Below are 25,208 nucleotides of genomic sequence, written 5' to 3'. Positions count from 1 at the left end.
TCCTCCATGCCTATAAGGAGTCGAAGAAGTTTGTGGACCCCTAGTAACCTTTTATTTTATTATTTATCCATTTTTTTTTTCTCTTTCCTTTTCATATATTTATTTACTTATTATTTTTTAATACAATATAAGTTATTATAAGTTATTCTTTCTATCTTGTGTGACTTGTATGCAGACTGAGAGGTCTTAATGTCATGTCTTCTATGCCTTTAAATTGTAAATGAATCTTGTCAATCAAAAATAAAAAAATTCCTTCTTTCCTTCGTTCCTTCTTCGATTCCTTGATTCCTTCCATTCCTTCCTTCCTTCAATCCTTCCTTTATTCCTTCCTACCTTCCTTGATTCCTTCCCTCCTTCCTTGATTTCCTCCTTGAGTCCTTCCTTGAGTCCTTCATTCCTTCATTCAATCCTTGATTCATGGATTCCTTTCTTGCTTCCTTGATTCGTTCCTTCATTCATTCCTTCATACCTTTCATCCTTGATTCCTTCTTTCCTTGAGTCCTTCTTTGATTCCCTCCTTCCTTTCTTCCTTCCATCCTTGATTCATTCCTTCCTTCCTTGATACAAATCACCACCACAAACACACCGCAGCAATGACAGGGACGTGCAGCCAATATGGATGAGGATCAGTGTCCAATACGTAACCACCCTTTCGGTTTCAGTCTCAGCAATGCTGTTGTGTTGTGCTGAATTGCTGTCGTGTTGTGCAATGTGCTGTTGTGTTGTGACGATTTGCTGTTGTGTTGTGACGATTTGCTGTTGTGTTTTGCACTTTGAAGCTTTGTAGCTGATAGTATGCAGAAGTAATGCAGCTAAACCAGCATTCACAGTAATAATAATCTAATGATAACATATACGTTAAACATTAACAGGACACATTTTTGTGTTTTAAGTATTTACTTTTAATACTTTAAGTACACTTTCCTGATTATACTTACACACTTTTACTTAAGTAGCATTTTCAAAGCAGTACTTTTAGCCAGTGGTAATAGAGTATTATTACAGAGTTAGTATTTTTGCTTAGTAAAGGATCTGAATACTTTGTTCGCCAGGTGTTAACTCTGTGTTAGATATCACAGGTATTATTCAACTCAAGAGTGAAAGGCATGCAAGAAACTGCAAATATGTTGCAGCTTTACAGGAGGTTTGGGAGCCTATATATACACAAGCTGAGCAATTTCCCTTCCACAGCTCTTCTCGTTTTATTTTATTTTACAGATTTGTGTTGCCAACAATAAATTGCACCATAAGATGAGAAGTAGGCTTAATTAGTTGTTGTTGTTTTGGATGGGAAGATTAACAACAATGTGGTCTGTGAAACATGTGAATAAAATACTGTTCATCCTTTTCCCTCAGTTTTGCATGAATTTGATGAAACAACTTGGCAATCCCTGCTGCACCTATTGCATCTATTAACCTGAAATACCACGTAACGTTATAGCGCTCTAGCAGTCTCTTTGTGCTCAATTTAGGGCTGTAACATTATGCATTATGGTTATAACCATAATGTTACAGAACTGCAAAATGAAAACCTTCATTGAGACACAAGAGGCCGCTCTTGAGGTGAAAAGGGTGAAAGCCACCGTAGCGCTTTCATCGTTTGACAGCAGGGTTTGTTTTACAGCACAAAACAACAAGGATGAAGATTTCAAGCGACGATGCGGCAACAGAGATAACCGAGGAGACGTTTAGGTAGCTGAAAGCCTGTCGGCTTTATCTCTGTCTCCAGGCGTGTGCTACGAAATTATCGCCAGGCAACTTGAATATCGACTAAACTGCAGATGAACGTCTGTGCCTTAAGTGTCGCTGGATTTGTTGTTGTTAGCTGCTAATGCTAACCATAGAAGTTGCGAGCTAGCTGGCCTGGCTAGAAAAGATCCTGGCTAGAAAAGATCATTAGAATAGTCGGACAACGTTATGTTTGATTTACATAATGCTGTCCGGCGAGTAAACTCGGTGTTGTGCAGCTGATGGAGCAGCTAACCTTGGCTTCAGTAGTTCAAGAACTGCATCATTGGTTAAGCGTTTGAAGTAACGTTACCAACCGTAACGATAGTAGTTAGCTTGCCAGTTAGCCACCACTTTCCTTGGAAGAATGAGTAGAAAACACCATCATATTAAAGGGGCAGAAGTCAGCTGCTGCGTGAAATACTTCTTATTTGGATTCAACATTTTATTCTGGGTAAGTAAATACAGTCTTTGTGCCGTTTGTTAGTCGGTATCCTAAGAACAATAACCCTAATGTTGCTAACTTAAAGTCTCATGAAATAGTCTGGTAAAGTTAGCTCAATGTTAGCACAGATGGTGTTGGCGACTGGAACTTAGACTGACTCTTAACTTAAGTGATCCCTGAGGTCTCAATAATATGATCATTTAAGGTAGTTCAGCTAACTATAAAAACTATTAAATTAGTCTTTCTCCTGCCATATGTTTTTTCTGTTTTTTTCTGGTTTGATGATTGTTGTTGTTGTTGTTTGTGTGTGGTAACTTGCACAACAGATTAGCTTGTTAACGTGATTGTCCTAGAGGAAGTCACATTCTAGTCATGTTCATTTATATTTTTTCCCTTTCATAATACTGGTGAAATGAACTGTTGTGGGCGTGGCACAAGTAACGTTATTACCAGTCATTTTAAATACTTCGTTGTCTAATTTAAGTTTTTAGAAGAGTCAAGGAAGCTCTCATGATGGTTTGTTGGTGGAGGCAGAAACTAACCATAGATAAAAGCTGAGCTGATGTTAGTTTCTCTTTCTGCTCTGACTTGGCAGTGAGGATTGGTACCATTGTGTTTGAGTTTGAGAAATGGCTGTCTCATCTGTATTGTTTAGGTCAGTGACAAGTGAGCCTACGTCTCCTTTACAACACCCCCCTCCATCTTTGTCCCTCCTCAGTCTGAAAAGTTCCTCTGTTCAGTCTGCTTCACCCCTCCCTCCTCACCCGTCTGCTTTGCCTCTGTAGGGCTGGTGTAATATAATGTTTGTGGGTGAAGGAATGGCGTGTCTATGTGCCCCAGAGGGTCTTCCCACACACTGTTGGAAGAGAAGGGCCACACTGGCCTGAATACCACCCAGCCCTCCTCTTTTCAAGCACCCCCTTTCACTCCTTCCGCCACTATAATGCTCGGGCACTGTGGGACAGCATTGTTTGCCTCCCTCACACACCCACAAATGCACAAAGAGGGCTGAGTATGATTCTGTGTTTTTTCCCCTGGTATGCTTGTTTGAGTCTGTTCTGGACTCATCAGGCACATGGGATCCACATGCGACTGGCTCTCTCCCTCTTCCTCCTCCTTTCATCTTCACCACCTTTCACCTCAGTCCTCACCACTCCTTTTCAACACGTGGTTACACTATATATCATGGTATGTTTTTTGTTGTGAAACTGAGGTGACATGAATTTCTTCCAAACATGCCACACATATATATTTAAAATTTTCAAACTACAATGCACAAATACATTTTACAGTTGGCCTCACAAATGAAAAGTGCTCTGTAATTCAATCAGACTGAGCAATCAACCAGGAAATATTGAGTCATAGGGCTATAGCGTTGTCTGACTCATATTGTGCTCTTTCAGACTGTTTGACACTCAGGCCAAGCAAGTCCTGTGTCTGAGCTCTTTGTAAAACTGTGGAACAAGTTCCAGCTCGCTGGCTGTTTCCGTTAATAATCACAAGAAGATGTTCTCCTCTTGTCTGTGTGCCGTGGAACTGGATTTGACAGACAAGCCGGTGCATTGCCGAAATAGAGAGAGATGGGGTTTACTCTCCACAAATCAGCCCATTTGTCTTTCCTAGAGTGATCTTGTCAGACTTGAAAATGCTGCTTGAATTGAGACAGAATGCTTGTAAGACCCTAAATATTGTGAAGAAAATAGAGCAATAAAACCTAGTGCTTCTCCTCTGGGTGAATTCTTCCAGCGTCCCGAGCTCTCTGCTGACAGCCAGACATTCTCACCCAGTGCCTTCTCTCGTCCTTACAATAGACACATCCACTTAATTAATCACATTTTCTGCCTGAGCTGCTGAAATGTTCGGAGGCTCTGCATGCTGTAATTAAGAGCTTGTTAAGCTGTAACCAAGTTGCTGAGTTGGTTGGATGCAGGCAGTATGTTATTAGCCAGCTTCAAGTGTCTGTTCACATTTGGCACTAAAATGCACATTGGCTGATCACATCACAGGTGGACAACTGTAAAGAACCAAGTGTGAAAGCAGCAAGACGCATTTGAAGGTGATCAGGGTTGCAGCGGTATACTGTGGTTAAAAATTGACGCTTATCATACCTTGTATATTTGCTTATCTATGGTATTGAATTCTGCGGTATTTATTAAATATATATATTTCAAGTTTTGTGTCTGTCAGGACACACTATTTTGTGAAATAATAATAATAAAGCATTTGCTCAACCAAATATAACACTTCTGTTTTCATTCCTTTAAGGGTCGTTATGACTACAATGATAATAATTGTGTATAACTGTGATATTTTCTGAGATGATTATCGTACCATTAAAATCTTATTCCTTTGCAGCTGTATCGCTAGGGTTAGTTATCTGACTATCTGCGGATTATGGATTGTTGATCAGATGAAAGAAGAAAGTCAAAATGGGAAGTTTTACTGCAATTTTTTGACAAAATGTTTAAGTGACTAATTGTGAAATTAATTGGCAGTTTAATCGATCATGATAATAAAAACTCTTAGTTGCACCCCTGTGTATAGCACATATGTCTCTATCCAAGACAAGACACCAAATAACAGCTGTTTTCCAGTCTTTGAGGACAAATACGTATGTTTTTCTTTTTAGTGTTATTTGCAGATAAACTCAAATGTGAACAGTGAGGTAAAGTCCACTTAAAGGGTATTTTTTTTGTTTCTGATTCATTCTGATTTCCGTTCTGATACTCTGAGTCAACTGCAGTCTGTCTCAGTTGGCTCTGCACAATATCTGGATACAAGATAATAGCATTAAACACAGGACCTAACCTTCTATCGATTATAGCCTCAGCCTCCAGTGATCCATTCCAGTTAGCATCACTGTGGCCCTGAAACTGGTTTTAGTTTCATGCTGTTGTAATTAATCAGCCAAATTGATACATTGATTTTGCTCCATCAACTGTAGAGAAGTGTGAATGTAAGAGTTTCCCTGCTGCGGAATCAGACGAGCGTCATATTTTATTCACCCGGTTGGCAGCGCTGATATCACATCATCTAGAAAGTCAGCTTTTTAGGGAGTCACAGAAAGGCAGTTGCACTTCAGTAAGTCTATACCGTGTGTGTGTGTGTGTCCAGGGAGCGTGGATCTTGGTTTGTCTGCTAGTTAGTTGAGGTTAATGGGATCAGCTGGCTTTGGGAGGCATCTTCTCAAACTATAATCTGTCTGTCCACAAGGACAGGAACCCCTCGCTCTGGGACACACACAATTTACAGCAGCGCTTGACAGAGAAATAACCAGAACAGGCTGATTTGAATAATGAGGCTGATAACAGGGACATCTAGTTCCAGGCTTTGTTTGTTTGCTCAGTGATAAAAGCACAGGGATTAGATAAAATGATAAAAAAAAAATATATATATATATACACAGAAGAAAGGGAAACAAATGACTTACGAGAGCAGGTGAGATTTAAAGAAACAAATCCTGAGGGGCTTTTAAAACAGCTTGTCTCCAAACAAACAGAAGCAATGAAGGATAAACCAAGCAAGAACACACAAAGACACAGTGCTGTGCTTGGTTTTACTGCTTAATTGTTGAGAGATACAAACAGATCTAATGTAGAAATAGGCTATGTTTAATTTTTTTAGTTTGCTTAAGAGCTGCAACAATTAATCGAATAATCAATTAGTTGTCAATCATTAAATTAATCGCTAACTATTCTGATAATTGATTACTTTGAGTCCCCTTTTTTAATAAAATTCCCTGATTCCAGCTTTTTAAATGTAAATATTTTCTGGTTTCTTTCTTCTCCTCTATGATGTAAACTGAAAGTCTTTGGGTTGTGGACAAACCAGACATTTGAGTACATCAACACTAATAGGCATTTTTCACAATTTTCTGAATCAATTAATCGAGAAAGTAATTGACAGATTAATCAACAATAATAATAAGGGTTACAGCCCTAGTTTACTTTTTATCTACTGCTCAGTAAAACGCAATACTTATCTGGAGAGCATTTTTGCCTCAGGTCAGCATTGACAGAGTTTAGCACACAGGTGTTTTTCAATGCCACTGACTGACCTAAATTTGAGTCTGGCTGCCTACATTACACTGTGGGAAAAGTTGGATAAAAGGAAATAACACAAGAACTGTACAAAGGCAGGTTCAGTTCACTTTCAATGTACTCATTCAAGTCAAATTCACTTCAATACAAACCTTATTGTCCCATGAGAGAAGTATGGTTTCCAAATAAGCCTTTAAATGGGCACATAATACGGGTACAGAATATGCGAATACAGGAACAAACTCTTCACAATACATTTTAGGGATATGTTGAAGCAGCATAATGATCAAAAAACAATGAAGTTGAACTTGGATTTTTTTGCTTAAACTTAATACATTTTACTTAGCTTTAGCTGATGCTTTTATCCAAAGCGACTCACAATTGCTATATATGTCAGAGGTTGCACGCCTCTGGAGCAACTAGGGGTTAAGTGTCTTGCTCAGGGTACGCTGGTGGAGGTGTCACAGTGGGGAGTTGAACCCAGGTCTTGAACCCAGCTTTCACACCAAAGCCATGCATCTTATCCACTGCGCCGCCACCACTGCAATGGTTGTGATTTGTTTTGCCCAGGCTTCTGACCTCTCTGAAAAGGGAGCTCAGTTATTGTGTGTTTTATAAATAAAGTTGAAGGTGAAACTATTTACTGACTGAGAAAGAGACTGAGAAATGGTGAAAGAAATGGTAAGCTGAAATGACAGGGTACCAGGCGTAGCTGTCTCACTTAATGCTGCCTTCGGGGTCACCGCAAGCTGTGGCATGGAGAAATACAACCTGACGTGCATTGAAGTACACTTGACCGGAAATAATAACAAAATGGGCCATATAACAGATTTGCTTTTCTGGTGTGTGGCTGGTGTTTTATATTAGAAGCACCAGAGTGAAGAGGCAGTTCTTTTCTTTTGGCTTTTATTGGATAGTTCCCAGTAGAGAAGACACAGGGTGAGATGGAAAGAGAGAGTGGGATACTGAAACCCCCCGGGCATCCTGTAATTGATGATTTGAGCAAGTAGCCAGAGTAGTTGTAATTTATTTTAAGTGCCTATACTTTACATGGAAAACTGCAAAACAAACAGTATGACACATTACAACATTATGGATTCTGTGCTCTTTGTCCCCTAAATGTTGCATTTCTATATGTTCCACAATATAATTGAAGCACTTGAAGGCACCACTGAATTCTGGTGATGTTCCCATTCAAATACAAGCTATTCTTCATCATCATCAAGTGTTGCATAGATAGTTTAGAAAATACACGGTTTCATGTGTGCCAGATATTATCCAAAGTGTCATCAACTCTTCTTAGTTTCCTGTTTAGGACAGAGCTATGGGAATAAGACAGAAAGAACATGAGCTGTTGTGTCAGTGGGCCGGCCGTTACTAGCAAAATGTCTACCTTCAGTAAATACAAAACAAAATCTCGGTAAAACCTAACTTTTCATATGTTTTTTTCCTATTTTAAGCTGCAATAAACCGCATTAGTGTAGCATCCTCAGTGGGACTTCTGCAGATAGCACATCAAATCCAAAATGATAAAGGCACATAATTCTCCTGAAGTTTTCAAAAATCTAACCACTTTGTTTTGAGGTCACCATGCGGACAATTTCAACTCCAAGGGGTGCTTTCCTGCAACATTAATTTTTGGGTCCTGTGCAGCTGGATTGTCTCGATTAGAAAGAAGACGCAGGTTCAGTTTAGCCTTCTGGTTCTCTCTAGAACACTCCTTCATGGCCTGCGTTCCGTGAAAGTTTACAAGCTGTGAGTTGGAAAGGAAGAAGTATCAGGAAGTGCAGCCAAAAAGCCACACCCTGATTTTATAAAACATACAGGTGTTGTGTTGTCCCACAAGGATTGGCAACACTTGAGTCAATGACATCCAGACATAATTTATTTTTCATTTGAATATAAACTATTGCGTGTGCTGCCTGCCACCTTAACTGCTACCACATACAACTATAGCTTGTACTGTGTACTGTATATTAGTATATAGTATTATACTATACTGACAGGTCTCGCCGTCGGAGAAGGTTTTCATACAGTAAATATGGACATTGCACATTAACATAGAGCAGGAGGCCAGTTTGTCATGTGATGTTGTGAAAATTATTTTGCAGAATACTATTATGTGGGTTTTTTTGAGTTTTTTGAGTTTAGCTCTTGGAGAACAAGGCAGTGTGTTCACTGAGGAGCAGCACAAATACAGAAACACTACCACAAAGATTAACATGCAGAAAATTTTCCCCCTTCCTTTTTCAAATCCAAATATGGAGAAATCTTTGTAATTATAAAGTTGGCTTACACAAAGAGCCATACCAGAATACTAATGAGTCCCTGTCATGGCCAAATTAAATTAGTTGTTATTTACATTTTGAATTAACTGTTGTCCTTAATGTACATAGTAGATTCCTATCTGAAGCTTATCTTCAAAGCACTACTTAAATACTATCCCAGTTTAAATTTTCACAGTGAAACATCAAAGAATACTGGCAACATTTAGACAAAAGTCTTTCTTTGGTATAAAATGACAAAACCGGTAGTTATTGAATGTGAATCTATAATTAACTGTGATTAAGTGTTCACAGTTGGTATTTATACACAAGGATCTAGGGAACCAGTCTGTAACATTATACTTTAGATGCAGCTGTGTCAACGTAGTTTCCATGCTGCAATGGGAGAGTTGTTTACTCTGTGATGTTTTGTGCTCTCTTTTTAATCTATGTGGATTATTTAAAGTCAAAGGGTGAATGGTTTAATACTCCCACTCTGTCAGTCTAATCTCTTCTACCTGACCTACACCTGCTTACCTCGACTCTACCTGTGTGTCACTTTCCAGCTGAAGCCGCCACACCCTTTGCTACCACTGCTTATGCAACTGCCAGGGCAACCCCTCACGGTTACTGTTGTTGTTTGGCATACCGTCACATTGTTGGTCTTGCTATGTGTGCTGACGGATTGCCATCAGTTTACCTTCTTTCCCCGATTTAATCAGCTTCCCAACAATACGATTTATCACAATTTCAATGGAGCTATTATATTCCATGCTCTGCCGTTATAGTGTGCCTCAGTTAAATTCATTATCATCCCAAATCTCTTACGAATGGCATTTTGGTGCAGCTAAGCAGTTGATTAGACAATAACATTATATGAGTAACACCACACTACCCAGGAATGGATGCTTTTTTTTCTTCTGAAATGTAGTCTGATTTGCAGTCTGAATCCTAAAGTCTTACTGTTTTGTTAAATTGTTTTTACATAGAGTGATCCAGTTCCAGTACTGTCGCCTCTCAGTCACCCAGTGCTTTTTTAATGTCTCTTTTTTTTGGCCTGTTTTAAACTGTGAGCCCCACATTCATGCTTCACTGGGACAGGAGGCTAACGGGGAGGGATTTTCCTTAACTCTCAGGATATCCGATCCTCCGACCTCCTTAAGAAGACCAATGCAGTTACTCTTAACCCGCAGTAACCTGCGTGCAGATGTAATGATTCACTCTCTCCACAGCAAGTTAGAAGTAGTGTTTGACAGAAATGGGTTTTTCAGTGACTGATACCGATATTTAGAGAGCTGTGCCAATATCAAAACAAAGAAAACTCATGTATAATTCCATTATTGCATGCAGAGTACAGTCTAATGTACATGGTTATCTTTGCCAGTAATGTGTGTTTTAGATTTTTGATTATTAATGAAATACAAAAATAAATTGGGTTATGCTGCACATTTTAGAAAGTGACTGGTATTGCACATTTTGTCAGAAGTGAGGTCATTCAGCTGTATTATTCTCTACAGTATAGCCAGTAATGGTTTTAGATTAGGTTAGCTGTCATTTAGGATGGGAGAAATGTGTTAACATTTAGAAAACACGATGGTGACTGAGGGAAAATTAGGGCTCGAAACTAACATTGTTCCACAACAGCAACACTAAAAAAGGTGCCTGCAGACGTTCCTGCTGACATTTTTTCAATGTCGGCCTCATAAGTGCAGGGATCGGCCAGTGCCGATTATCTTAAAATGCCAGATAATGGCACGACATCTTCTCAGGATTTTTGAAAAACCTCTTTCTATAAATGATTGGATTCTTTGTGAACTCATCTTCCCGTTTTAGACGATCATACATGAAAATATATATTTTCACTGAGAGATTTATGTATTTGTGTTTTGATGTGGGTAAGGCTGTGTTGGAGAAAGGTGATGTCATAAATTACTATGGATCAAACATTTTGACATTATAAAAATGTGTTGGGTTATTTTCATATGTTGCTGGAGTGACGCCACTGTAAATCAAATGTGATAAATCACAGTCACTCAGTCCCGATAAAATAAGTTTTCGAGTGTTAAACTTCTGTTAATTTGTTACTGAGAAAGTATTTTTATCTGTCTTCAAATACCAATTTTTTCCCTTGTTTTCACTGCTTTCAGTCTGACAGTGAAGCCTCTTCTTTGTGCTTTGTTTTGCAGTTACTAGGAGCAGCATTCTTGGGCATTGGCCTGTGGGCATGGGCGGAGAAGGTAAGTGTAAACACATGCACGCAAACACACACTTCTGAAGTACAACACCGTTGCCTCAACAGCATAGCTAAAATTCTTTTGCATATTCCAGTGGGAGTAAGCTGAAAGAACAATTTACAGGAGAGAGTTTAGATGAAAACAGGGCTTTTAAGAGAAGTGGTGTGGAAAATAATGGCGCCATTTCTGTAACGCTTTGTAGCACTTAAAGGCATATTACCCAATACTGGTCCTGGTAAACATTTCATAGACGTCTATGGAAAAGAATTATGTTGCTGCAGCTTAAGTGTGATGTGTGACTGTTTAAGTTTTGTTGGCCCAATAATTTTTTTTTCCAATATTTGCAGAGTTTAACAAGCTAGAAATAGGCACAGCAACAAATTCAGGAGCCATAAGGCCAAAATTACAAACTCATTTGACTCATAGCCACCAGGAATTTAATGTCTTTGCCTTGTCAGAAAATGAATGGCTCAAATACGTAGAATCTGGTTACTGTTTATTGTCCACAGTACACTAACTACAAAGGTCAGGTGCTGCCATTAACCTCTAATGTGCAGTGAAACATGGCCACATTTCAAACACCTCCCGATCCAGTTAGTAGTCAATTTGTTCATTAATTATATAGAAATTGTACCAGTCGGTTCAGTAAATGCTGCACCAGCGCTGAAGCAATGTACTGATTAGTAACGTCTGGTCATGAACTCTGTGAAATAGGCCTGCACCGGAGTACCTTGGTGGAACAGCGTGAATAATTTAAAGGGATTAGGCCAAATGATGAATAGTGGGTATTGGAAAGGAATAACGGGGAGTTTGGGTCTCAGTGACTAAGATGATTAGTTTCTAGCCTGCTGCGTTCAGCCAGACTACATTGTTTCTGGGCCTCATGTTTAAATTCAAATGAAGGCACTTTATTCTGCACCAGTGCCATATGAACACAAGAATGCAGTTATGCCTCTGTCCTGTAGTTGTCCCTTAGCTTAGTGCAGTGGGAGCTTAACTTAAGCAGTAAGGGATTTCAGCTTCTCGGGCTTTAGCTGCAAGTGTTTGACATGTGTGCTGTATGTGACGAGCAAACAGGATGCCAGAACTGAGATCCGGTGCCCACATAACATTGGCAGGGATCCCTTTCAAGATGAGTGAGAAATATAGACCGAGATGTAGAGGGAGAGATCATGCGTGAACCAGAACACACATTATATTTGAACAAGCGTATGTGCTCACAAACTGCGCCTTCCTTGTGATGATGCGACCCGGTGACATTAGCTCATCTTCCAGGGGGCACCCTCTTTGGCGTCACGTTTGAGAAATGTGTCCGTGCAAGGCATGATACAAACCAGAGGCTGACTGGAAAACGTGGTGGACACACTGTGGCCTCCGGGCTATGAGGGCAGGATGTGCAGAGAGGAAGGACAGATGTCTGTTAGTGAATGTTTGCTGAAGCCTCTGAACTGTGCCTCTTCTGATAAAAGTTAATCGCTTTATGGGCTGAACATAGATCTGATAAAGATCCCCTCTGGGGGTTTGCTGTTTTATTTGGAAAGCAACATATTTGGTAGATACTATTCTAATCAAATAACATCGTTGCCTTTTAATAGATTTCTCTGTCTCTCTGAACAGGGCAGCCCTAACTGGCCTCTTGGCTGTGTCATTAGTGAAATTCTCACAATTTCTCTTTGACATCACAAGCTCCTCTTGAGGTTCTGTGTGTTTTTGTAGAGCGAGACCCTGCAGAGAAGGGAAGGATTGATTTTGGAAGTATTATAGTCAGAATTTTAACCACTCTCTTTTCTGTCTTCCTTCCCCTAAGGGCGTGCTGTCCAATCTGTCATCCATCACGGACCTTGGCGGCTTCGACCCTGTGTGGCTCTTTATTGTCGTCGGAGGGGTCATGTTCGTCCTGGGCTTTGCTGGCTGTATCGGAGCACTCAGAGAGAACACCTTTCTGCTTAAGTTTGTAAGCCAGCCCCCGGGCTTTCCGAGCACAGACACCATTTTGAGCACTTCACACCCCTTAAGGGCTGCAGTTCACACCAGAGCTGAGGCTGTCAGTGGAGCAGGTGTCACTTTGACTCACCCGAACCAAATGCTGTGGATGCTTGCATAGCACAAATATGTGTTATCTCATCACTAAACCAAGTCCTGTTTCATCAGAAGCCCTTGATCAGAAATGCTGATCTTTGCCTCATAAGCCACTGAAACATTTTCTCTGTGTCAAGTAATATTTTTTTCTACATCAGCACTTTTTACTTTTAACTTTTGATCTGCAAAAAAAGCTCAGAATTCTTCTGAAGCCCAAAGCCATGACACCGTTTTGCAAGGTGTATGTGGGTACAGCTGTATTGACAACTACATGTGGCTGACGGAGACAAACCTGCCTCGTTGCTGGCTGCGATTCTGAGTAGCTATTAACTCCAGCCGATGTCCATTAGCAGCAGAAAGTCAGGCGTCAGAGTGAGGAGCTAATGTGGCTTTTGTGCATTTATCATTAGCCCCGTCTCCTTCTACATTTACTGTAAAGGGAGGATATAACGGTACCTCTGGGACTGCGGTTTGTGTTGCCACACACTCACTCAGCAATCAAGACAGGCCCAACAATCAGACCTGCACAGGGACATTACATCAGAACTGTTGTCAATTCTTTCACAAGAAATGCCTGAAAAACTGTTATCAGTGTTCTGATCCTTTACAAAACTAGATTTTCTTGGGCACACCCAGATTGCCTGATTGAAGTGACAGATGCATTGTTTTCTGTTTGTGTGTTTATTCTGGTCTGCGTCATGTCCTTTCCAGTTTTCTGTGTTCCTGGGTTTGATCTTCTTCTTGGAGCTAACTGCGGGGATCCTTGCCTTCGTCTTTAAGGACTGGATCAAAGACCAGCTCAACTTTTTCATCAACAATAATGTCAAGGCCTACCGCGATGACATCGACCTGCAGAATCTCATTGACTTTGCCCAGGAATATGTGAGTCCACACTTACTGACTATAACTTGTGTGGCTAGATCAGTAAAACATTTCTTTTTTTTATCAAACTTCCCTATAATTCAATTCAATTCAATTCAATTCAATTCAATTCAATTCAATTTTATTTATATAGCGCCAAATCACAACAACAGTTATCTCACAGCGCTTTTCATAAAAGAGCAGGTCTAGACCGTACTCTATGATGATATTTACAGAAGCCCAACAGTTCCCACCAAGAGCAAGCACTAGGCGACAGAGGCAAGGAAAAACTTCCTTTTAAGAGGCAGAAACCTCGAGCAGAACCATGGCTCAGGGTGGGCGGCCATCTGCCTCGACCGGTTGGGGTGAGAGAGAGAGAGAGAGAGAGAAAGAGAGAGAGAAAGAGAGTGAAAGAGAGAGAGAGAGAGAAAGAGAGAGAGAGAGAGAGAGAGGGATGTAAGGAGAGAGAGGGGAGGGAGGCAGCCTACACAATATACACACAGAGGTACAGACAGCGAAGGTAATGTTGCTATAAACTAAATGAAAAATGGTACAGATATTTATAATAGTGTTAATGGTAACCATCATAATGTTAATGATTATAATAACAATAATAACAATAAGACTAGCAACAATAGTCGTTGCAGTAGAGGGTGTCGAGCAGGAACACGGGGGCAGCAGGCGACCCGCAGCCACAGATCCAGACTCCACAGCTCCAGAGCCAGAAAACCTGCAGGAAGTGATAGGAGGAGAGAGGAGAGGGACGAGAAAGCACAAGACTACCAGAAAGGGGAGAAGTTGTGTTAGTAACATGCAATAATGGGATAAGGTTGCATACAGAGGGAGAGAAAGTAGAGGAGAGAGGAGCTCAGTGCATCATGGGAAATCCCCCGGCAGTCTAGGCCTATAGCAGCATAACTAAGGGATGGTTCAGGACTACCTGAGCCAGCCCTAACTATAAGCTTTATCAAAGAGGAAAGTCTTAAGCCTACTCTTAAATGTGGAGATGGTGTCTGCCTCCTGAACCCAAACTGGAACCTGGTTCCACAGGAGAGGAGCTTGATAGCTGAACGCTCTGGCTCCTAGTCTACTTTTGGAGACTCTAGGAACCACAAGTAACCCTGCATTCTGGGAGCGCAGTGCTCTGGTGGGGTAGTAAGGTACTATGAGCTCTTTAAGATAAGATGGTGCCTGACCATTAAGAGCTTTGTAGGTAAGAAGAATGATTTTAAATTCTATTCTGGATTTTACTGGAAGCCAATGCAAAGAAGCTAAAACAGGAGAAATGTGATCTCTTTTCCTGGTTCCTGTCAGAACACGTGCTGCAGCATTCTGGATCAGCTGAAGAGTCTTAATGGACTTTTTCAAGCAGCCTGATAATAAGGAATTGCAGTAATCCAGCCTAGAAGTAACAAATGCATGGACTAGTTTTTCTGCATCATTTTTAGACAGGATGTTCCTGATTTTCGCAATATTACGTAGGTGAAAAAAGGCGGTCCTTGAAATTTGCTTAATGTGGGACTTAAACGACATGTCCTGATCAAAGATAACTCCAAGATTCCTCACAGTGGTGCTGGAGGCCAAGGCGATGCCATCCAGGGAAACTATATCTTTAGATAATGCGTCACGGAGGTGCTTAGGCCCCAGAGCAATAACTTCAGTTTTATCTGAGTTTAACATAAGAAAATTACAGCTCATCCAGGTTTTAACATCCTGAAGGCACATTTGAAGTTTAGCTAACTGATGAGTTTCATCTGGCTTGATCGATAGATATAACTGAGTATCATCTGCATAACAATGAAAGCTTATGGAATGTTTCCTGATAATATTGCCTAAAGGAAGCATATATAAAGTGAAGAGGATTGGTCCAAGGACAGATCCTTGAGGAACTCCATGAGTAACTTTGGCGTGCATGGAGGACTCATCGTTAACATGTACAAACTGAAATCGATCTGATAAATAGGACTTAAACCAGCTTAGAGCGGTTCCTTTAATGCCAATGAAATATTCCAGTCTCTGCAATAGGATCTGATGGTCAATGGTATCAAATGCAGCACTAAGATCTAATAAAACCAGTACAGAGACAAGTCCTTTGTCTGATGCAATAAGGAGGTCATTAGTAATTTTCACCAGTGCTGTCTCTGTGCTATGATGAGCTCTAAATCCTGACTGAAAATCCTCAAATAAACTATTGCTCTGTAGAAAGTCACACAGCTGTTTAGCAACTGCTTTCTCCAGAACCTTAGAGAGAAATGGAAGGTTAGATATAGGTCTATAGTTTGATAAAACATCCGGATCAAGTTTGGGCTTTTTCAGAAGAGGTTTAATTACAGCTACTTTAAAGTACTGTGGTACATAGCCTGTTGATAAAGATAGATTGATCATATCTAATATAGAGGTGCTGACTAAGGGTAAAACATCTTTAAGCAGCCTAGTCGGGATGGGGTCTAAGAGGCAGGTTGATGGTTTAGATGAAGAAATTATTGAAGTTAGTTGGTAAAGATTGAGGGAAGCAAAACAGTCTAAACATGTATCTGGTTCTACAGCTGTTTCAAAGGTTCCTGAGTTAAGAGATAAGTCGGTGCCAATTGAGGGCAGGTCTTGGTGAATTTTGTCTCTAATAGCTAGAATTTTATCATTAAAGAAGCTCATGAAATCGTAACTACTGAGAGCTATGGGAATACTTGGCTCAATAGAGCTGTGACTCTCTGTCAGCCTGGCTACAGTGCTGAAAAGAAACCTGGGGTTGTTCCTATTTTCCTCTATTAATGACGAGTAGTACGCTGCTCTGGCATTACGGAGGGCCTTCCTATAAGTTTTAAGACTATCTTGCCAAATTAAACGAGAATTTTCCACTTTGGTGGAACGCCAATTCCTCTCAAGTTTCTGTGATATTTGCTTTAATTTGCGAGTTTCAGTATTATACCATGGAGCTAACCGTCTTTGTTTTAGTATTTTCTTTTTTAGAGGGGCAACAGAGTCGAGTGTCATTCGCAGCGAGCCTGCAGCACTATCAACAAGATGATCGATTTGGGAGGGACTGAAATTAGCATAGGAGTCCTCCGTTACTTTGTGACTAGATAATGTATTTAGAGCTGATGGAATCGCATCCTTAAATTTAGCTATAGCACTATCAGACAGACATCTTGTATAGAAATTTTTGCCCAATGGCGAGTAGTTCAGCAATACAAACTCAAAAGTTATCAAACAGTGGTCGGATAAAGAGGGATTCTGTGGGAACACCACTAAATGTTCAATTTCAATACCATACACCAAAACAAGGTCGAGGGTGTGGTTAAAACAGTGAGTCGGTTCATGAACACTCTGAGAGAAGCCGATGGAATCTAACAAAGAGATAAACGCAGTACTGAAGCTGTCATTCTCAACATCTACATGAATATTAAAATCCCCTACAATAATAACTTTGTCCGTTTTTAAGGACTAAAGTTGACAAAAACTCTGCAAATTCAGATAAGAATTCAGAATACGGGCCAGGTGCTCGGTACACTATAACAAAAAGAATTGGTTGCAGTGATTTCCAACTTGGGTGCGAAAGACTAAGAACAAGACTTTCAAATGAGTTATAGTTTAGTTTAGGTTTAGAGCTGATTAATAGGCTAGAGTCGAAGATAGCTGCAACTCCACCTCCTCTGCCTGTGCCTCGAGGAATGTGAGTATTAATATGACTGGGAGGGGTGGATTCATTTAGGCTAACATATTCTCCATCACCCAGCCAGGTTTCAGTAAGACCAAATAAATCAATATCATAATCTGATATTAGTTCATTTACTAGTACACCTTTAGAAGAGAGAGATCTGATGTTTAAGAGTCCACATTTAACTCTCCTATTCGTTTGCACTATTGCTCTTGTGGTTTAATTTTTATAAGGTTTTTATGCACAGCTCCTCTTCTGTTTACCTATAACAGCTCATGTTTCTAGAGAAGTCACCCCCTTCTCTAGAAATGTTGTTTATATCAGTTCTGGGCAGGGAGCAGAATGAGTCAGTCAATTGTGGAGTAAATCTCATGATTAATGTGATTGTATTTCCCTCAAATGATTATCCAATTATATGAATGAAACAGTTTAGATTATAAAGTTCCCATGTGTAAACACTGGGCTCTGTCATGACGCACTGTAAAGGCGATTAGATCCGCTGTTTGTGCCTCACTATCCGTAGTCGGTACCCACCCAAGCTGACCTGAGCCAGACTCTAAGGAGCTGTTTCAAGACCAAATCAGAGAAAATAAATCTGTTTGTTAACAGCCTGTTGTTGTTGCTGTCACAGTGGTCATGCTGTGGAGCTCACGGACCCGACGACTGGAACCTGAACATCTATTTCAACTGCACTGATCTGAACCCCAGTAGGGAGCGCTGCGGAGTTCCCTTCTCCTGCTGTGTCAAAGACCCTGCAGTGAGTCATTCAACAGTAATAATACGTGGTTAATAGGGCATGATTACATCATACAGTACATCATAGAAATGATTCATGATCGAGTATAGAGCTATAATGAGTAGTTGATCAACTGAAAATGATGAATATTTGCTGATTTCAACTACTTAAATGTGTGGATTTGATGCTTTTTTGTCCTATATGATAATAAACTGGATATGTTTTGGTTATGGACTGTTGGTCAGACAAAACATTTAAAGTCATCACCTTGCACTCTGAATAAATTCATATTTTTCACTATTTTCTGTTTTAATTGAGAATGAAAATAATAGTTGCAGTATTCCTTCTAGCATTTAAATTTATTGTGAGCACTTGTAGAGTTGATTATTGTTGATTATCGATTATCGTTGAGATGCTCTCTCCAAAGCAGTCAGTTCTTCAGTTAGAGTTATTTCTTCTCTCGTCATTCAACGTCTCGTACACTGTGACCAGTAGCTGCAATGGAAGGGAAATCACATTTTTGGTTTTTGTTCTTACAGGAGGATGTGATCAACACACAGTGTGGTTATGATGTTCGACTTCAAGGGGTTTGTATTTCTACACGTCTCTGCCACCTCTGTAGATCTCTCTATGTACTTCACCTTATATTTTGTTTTTACATCACTCTCCAGTTATTCTCTTTTCAGGACCTAGCTCTATAAAAATGAATATTGTGCTTTATATTTTTCAAATAAATCGAGCTAATTTAAAAGTCTCCTAAAGTTAGAGCAGTTTAACAGAACGCATTCACAGTTCAGTCAGTGGCTCTAGTGGAGCATGATTGACAGGCAGTGCCAGCCTTTCTAGTTAAAATGACGCAAAGCTGCTGAGTGGAATTACTCTTGAGGACAAGTTGATTGACAAGCAGCAAACCTGTTGAAAAGAGCTAAGCAGTGGTTGAGGTTGGAGTGGAAATCAGGTTCATTTGTATTGGGCTTGATAGCATGTCTCAAACACTCAGTAAAAATGGATTAGTGGTTGATATAAATTAACTTTGAATGGTTTTATAGCATCTTTACTTAATATTCTTGAGGAGAAAGATGTAGAAAAGTTTTTGGGGTTTTTTTTACGCGCACACACAACAATAATGTGTATTTAGCAACACAGCAATAGTGTATAGGGTTAAGTAGCACGTTGGCTCCTCTGCATGCTTTTTTCCTTAATAACAGATTGTTCTTCTAACGGGGATAATTAGGCTCCAGTTATAGCCTAGAGAGCAGCCTTACTACACTCTGTAATTGGCGACTCAGTGGGTTATGCCAGTCCATTCCCTTTTCCTCTGTGTGTGGGTGTGGTGGTTACAACTCACTGCAGTGCAGTCAGAAAGATGGCTGTTGCTAGGCTCACTGCAATACAGTGACGACCTGCCGCTGAGTTGATATGAATTAAATTTTCTCTGTGTGCTCTTCTCCTGAAGCCCTGGCCGTTGACATTTTGCTGAAACTATGTGCAGTCAGTTCCTGTGCACCTTGTTTGTAGAGTGCAGACCGGGAAAGAGGAAGAGCAGTAGACATGGGGAGGACAGGCAGAGGGCTGAAATAGCTTCAGAGGAAGTTCACAGCCAGAACAACATAGTGTTTCCTGCCTTATTACTGGCTGCCAAGGGGCTCCCTCTACCTCCCTTTGGTTGAAATCTAGCTTTCAGGTTTTGCAGGAGAACAAAAGGTTTGCCTGGCTGACTTATCTTGAACAGTAACAAAGAAAGCATTGTATGTAGTCCTGTTCACGCCCATGTTTACCTCCCATTTTAGGGCCTTTACAGCTTTAAATTACACCTTTTTATTTCCATCACTTCATCACAGATGAAGTGTACATCATCGGCTGAATCTGACAACACAAACAGCCATCTCTCCGGTAACAGGAAACAGCTTCTGCCTATTCGTTCAGTCCTGACAGGGTCCCCAGAGAAACTGAATACACTGCTGTGATATCCTCCATGATGTCCAGACACTGACACGTTGTAATCCAAGAGTGACTCAGCCGTCACTCACTCCTCATGCCCTCCTCAGCGGTGAAGGAGTCTGTGAGCAGAATGCTATGTGGTGTTTGTTTTGTCTCACTTTAGTCGCAGGTCAGAGTTCAGATGTCCTCAAAACAATTTATTCAATATTCATTTTAACTTAATCTGTTTTTGTTTTTAAAAAGGAGCTGGACCGGCAGAAATACATTTATACCAAGGGCTGTGTGGGACAGTTTGAGAAGTGGCTTCAGGACAACCTGATTATTGTAGCTGGTATCTTTGTTGGCATTGCACTTTTACAGGTAAGAACTCCCTGCTGCAAACTATTTATTTTATTGCAAACATTTACCTAAAGAGACCTGGTGCATTTGAAATTAGGTGTTCGCCTAAGACTAACAATATGTCTTGGTTCTGATATTGTTTTATCACTGCCATCTAGTGGTGACAGCAGGTAGCATAGAGCAAACCCCTGCAATACAGCATTCTGTTCTCTCTCTCTCTTTTTTTTAACTAATATACTGCATTTTGATACTTGACCTAATGTCCTGTGTGGTTTCCTCCTCAGATTTTTGGGATCTGCCTTGCTCAAAACCTGGTGAGTGATGTCAAAGCTGTCAAAGCCAACTGGTGACGGTGACTGGTGGTGAGTGCAGGTGAAGTGAGGGAGCCCCGCCCCTCAGGCGCAGCCCAGTCGCAACACAGCACACGAACCGTAGAGCCAAGAACGTTCTGTCTACTTTGCCACTGAGCTAAGCAGCACACACGCACTCTCACACTTGTATACGTGCAGACACAAAGAGTTTACCTCCCTGTTTATCAGTGACACTTGAAGAGGAAGAAGAATATCTCACACAAACCAAACAGTCATCACTTTGTCTACCACTCAGCTGGGATTTTAACCCAAATATACAGAGGACGGTCTTGCCTGGTTCAAAGTTAGATTTTTCTTCCGATTTTGTTCTTCAGACGAGTGTATTTATGGGGTACAGTTGCACAAGGACCCCTCTCTACTGGGAGATTGGAAGCCATGATGAAAGCAGGAGACAAACAAAAACAAAGGAAATGGAACAAAGAGTCTGCTTCTTTATTTTTTTTTTTGTTACATTGTCACAGAGCCTCTGTCCACTCAGTGAGGGGCTGAACATCTCCAACAAACAAGGCTGTTTTTAACATGCTTATCCCCACTTCCTGCTGCAGGGATGCGGATGGCTGGCCAGCTGGCCAACAAACACATGAATTCTTCTGGGTGTCCTTTTTCTCCATCGTGACCTTTAATGACCACTGAAAATACTCTGAACACTGTCTGGTCAAGTCTGCAACTTCAGATCATTTCAGGCGATCTCACCTCAAAATGTAAAAAGTGCCATTAATTTCCTCTGTGTCTCCTTCCTGTTCTTTACATGGACTTTCTGCACCCCACCCCACAATACCTCAGGGCCTGGCCGAAAATATATGCTTTCTGCCACTGGTTAAAAGCATATCTATTTTTCTCCATCCATGTTTGTTGAATTTAGATTTAACGCAGAAAAACACTGACAGTTCCTTGAAAGTTGCCCTGTTCGCCCTGCGGTGATTGTATTATCCATTGATTTACTGAAGGATATTGTATTATATATTCTATAGAATCGCCTGGTGTGGTTAGGATTGTAGGTCTATGCTAAACAGGGAAAAGGTTTAAATGATAGTTGAGATTGATGTTTATCTCTGAGCATCCCTCAGGCACATGGGATTGCTGGTTTGGGGCCTTTTTACTTGATGTTATGTTACCACATTTGTCTTATATTTTGTTCGCTGCAAATTGAAATAAGAACATATGTCTCTTTACTTCCTGTCCTTTCATATACACAGATTTTGATTCTGGGTTCATTGTGGGTACCTGTTTTACCTCTGAACCATCAGTCAACTGCTTCTTATTATTGATGTTGTAGACCAAATAATATCAGCTGGCTACAAGCTAACTGCCAAGGTTTTGTCTCACTACAATTCTGATTTTGTTGGAAATGCCAAGAGTAAGAAAAAACATTTCTTGATAGCCAAAATGTGAATTTATTGTCCCTTTTTGTTTGGGAATTGCCAGCTGAAATGAGAAATCAAACAAAAATTTAAAATGTTACAGTATCACTTTTATCTTTTAGTTCAATGTTGTGTCTTTTGTTTGGACTGGATTTTAAATAGAGTGTAAATACAAGCTGTTACCTTTTGATATTAGCAACAGCCTCAATATAACATGAATGCTGCTTTAACTTTGACTATTAATATGTAGTACAGTAACCAAGCTAACAGCAAGTGTCACATGATGGCATTTGAACAATTTGCCATGTTATACTTTCCAGACTGAGGGAATATTCTGATTATTTCTCCCAAGTTTACACTACTCCAATTATGTTGCCCTTTGTGTTGTTCATTATGGGGGGGGAAAAACCCCTCTTGGATCACATTATAGGTTGCCCTCACAGCTTTTCGTCGTGTCCATGATCCTCACAGAATGTAGTTTCTGATATGACTGGGTTCACTTGATCATGTTGTACATTTTTGTCTGCATTTAACCACTACAGTTGTTTCTGGTTGTAGCAGTATCATTCAGATACACTGCACAGGCAGGATTTGGGTGGGATTTACTCAACCACGCACACACAGCTCCATATACATACACACGTACACACAAAAGCATGTTTGGAATTGCAACGCACAGAAGTTGAAAGATGAGTAGCATTAATATTCTGCGCCGAAACTTTTCCTGCTTCAGAGTCTGTCTGTAGAATATGAAAAAAAAAAAAAAAAATATATATATATATATATATATATATATATATGAGCTCATTCAGTAACGGCCCCTTATCATCGCCTGCTGTGCGTACATGTCACATGTTGCTTTGGCAAGCACTCTTCAAAACACTACCTGATCTGACTGCACCTGTTTCAGAGCCTGTCATTTTGAAGTATTTTTAAACACTGTGCTCATTCTGTAGGAGGGTAAAATAGAGAAAACATGAGACAGAACAACAGTCATTTGACAAGGATGGATCCAGTGGGGCACAATGCATCTGTACAGGGGTGACAGAGTGGTAATGACTTCTCTCAGTTGAAATTAATGAGTTTCTATAGGAGGAGCTTATTCACAGCAGCGCTTTAGGTGTAATCAGTGAGTTAATCTGAGAGAGTTTTTTTCCCTCCCTTCAGTTGCCATGTTTGCCTGATATCTGACATGATTTCCTCTCTTCTTTTTGTAATATTTTTACCCTGTTATTCTAAACATGTGTGGGCCTCTTTGATTCCATGTAAATCAATTGGTCTCACTCGAGTCTAGAAGATCAGGATGGAACCAGTGTTTTCTTTCCCCTCCACACCTTAATGTAGTTTAATCTTTTGAAAAGTGGGTTGAAGCAGATAATGTGTGATTCATTAGTTCAGCAAACCTTTTGAAGTATTTTCATTGTTTTTTTTTCTTAAATTGCTCTTAATTGGAAGTGTTTGCTCAGGGTCTTAAACACCCCTTCCTCTCATACAAAAAACCCAAAACAAACAAACCCTCTTTGCTTATGCATGCGAGAAGATTCTGCGTTGTATGTGATAAAATGGAGGGCCCGCTGCCTTTTGAGTGATGCTGAGGATCTGGCTGAAGGCAGATGGAGGCCATGGGTGTCAGTTCTGCTGCAGTACAGAGCTGCAGCTCTTAAACAAAAATCTCTCTCTCTCTCTCTCTCTGTCTGTCTGTCTGTCTGTCTGTCTGTCTCTCTGTCTGTCTGTCTGTCTCTCTGTCTGTCTCTCTGTCTGTCTGTCTGTGTCTCTCTCTGTGCGCAGCCACCGCGCCATGTCTGGATGGATATGCCAATAATCAGACAGTCACCTTGGTAATAAGGACAATAATTCCATGATTATCGGCCGTAGCAGTGTGGCAGGACTTTAATATGCAGACTCTGCAAAGGTGACTTACTGGAGTATGTTTGTTTTAACAGCTTTTGGGTAATTCTGCCTTTGTATTCCTTTAATGTCGGGGAAAGGGGGAGGGAGAAATGATGCTAATTATGCTTTGTCCTTTATCATAATGGCCTTGCATCATGAAACACCCTCTTAATTTCTCTGCTTTCCCTGTGGGCAGTTAAATCATTCCCGAGGAGGAGCCTTATGCATACCATGAATGTATAAGTCTGTATCAGCATGGACCTGCGTGCTCCACGCTCTGTTAGAAATTCTTGTTACCCTTATGCAGCACAATGCACAAGACAGATGAAGTTTGGGAATGTGAAATAAAGATGTTTAAATGTTGTTTTTACATTTTAAAATTTGTTTTAACATGCATTAAAGTAGATTATCATTCCGTTTGTTCTGTTCCCGGGCGTGTGTGCGGACTTATGTGGGGATTTTATATGCAATCACAAAGCATTTTAATCATCAGAAACTACCAGTTAATCTTAATCTCTCTTCAGTAGCTGTACACAGTGTGGAGGATTTCTAAATATCATTAAAATCACCACTTTCGTCCAGGTTTTGATAATCCAGTCTTGATATGAAACTTCTTTTGCTACATGTGAGTTTCTGAATGATTAGACTGAACTTTTAAATATATTTCCTTCATGCATATAATAAAAAGTGACTGTCATTGTGGCTCTGATAATCTGTCATGTGATCCTCTGCCAGCTATAAAGTCTGCTAATGTCTTGAGGCATTTGTGTTTATATTTCTTACAAAGATGAGTAGCACATCAGACGTTTTTCAAGTCTTACCTCATCGTGTGCAGACGCCAGTCACATCAGAGCACAGAAAAGCAGCGTAATTTACTTTTTTGTGTGCATATTAACAGCAATATCACAGTTGTTAGTACTGACATTTCCATACGAGGTCATGGCATTTGATCAAGACACAAGCGTGGGCTGACTGTAATGGAAAGGCGTTTTAAGTTGTTTTTTACAGATTAGCTCACAGTTGAAGAATATGAATACAGTAGTTAATGATCTTTTAGCCACACAGAAACCACTATAAATATCTGTTTAATCAGCTGGCCAACAAAAACCTTTCTTCTCAGTTTTACTAACAGTCCGCTCGGATGGGAAGCCTTGTAAGGAAATGTATATGAAAACTGTGGGACATGGTCTGTTACACTGTATATTGTGTTAAAATATGCCTCTTTCATATATTAAATGCTTTATGAAAACAGCAGTGTTTTCTT

The 25,208-nt window shown here is 40.3% G+C and overlaps 1 protein-coding gene across 1 annotated transcript; it reads left to right on the top strand.

The window, feature by feature from the left end:
* The first annotated feature begins 1,578 nt into the window (after window positions 1-1,578).
* tspan17 (tetraspanin 17) lies at window positions 1,579-25,195 on the top strand. The gene is made up of 8 exons (XM_038699031.1): window positions 1,579-2,182; window positions 10,664-10,714; window positions 12,519-12,665; window positions 13,502-13,672; window positions 17,938-18,063; window positions 18,582-18,629; window positions 20,227-20,343; window positions 20,607-25,195. Exons 1-8 carry the CDS (start codon window positions 2,096-2,098, stop codon window positions 20,670-20,672), a joined length of 813 nt encoding a protein of 270 aa, XP_038554959.1. The 5' UTR covers window positions 1,579-2,095; the 3' UTR covers window positions 20,673-25,195.
* Window positions 25,196-25,208: the final 13 nt, after the last annotated feature.

Source organism: Micropterus salmoides, unplaced genomic scaffold, assembly GCF_014851395.1.
Source record: "Micropterus salmoides isolate LMB-PRFRI ecotype aquatic unplaced genomic scaffold, ASM1485139v1 Ms_hic_scaffold_5, whole genome shotgun sequence".
In the NCBI taxonomy this organism is placed as follows: Eukaryota; Metazoa; Chordata; class Actinopteri; order Centrarchiformes; family Centrarchidae; genus Micropterus; species Micropterus salmoides.
The sequence above is the reverse complement of the archived record's forward strand: the minus strand, read 5'-3'. Positions and strand labels throughout refer to the sequence as shown.

Coding starts and splice junctions, on each gene's coding strand:
- tspan17 (XM_038699031.1), top strand. CDS start 2,096: ATGAGTAGAAAACACCATCATATTAAAGGGGCAGAAGTCAGCTGCTGC. Junction 13,673..17,937: donor TTGACTTTGCCCAGGAATAT/GTGAGTCCACAC, acceptor TTGCTGTCACAG/TGGTCATGCTGTGGAGCTCA. Junction 18,630..20,226: donor ATGATGTTCGACTTCAAGGG/GTTTGTATTTCT, acceptor GTTTTTAAAAAG/GAGCTGGACCGGCAGAAATA.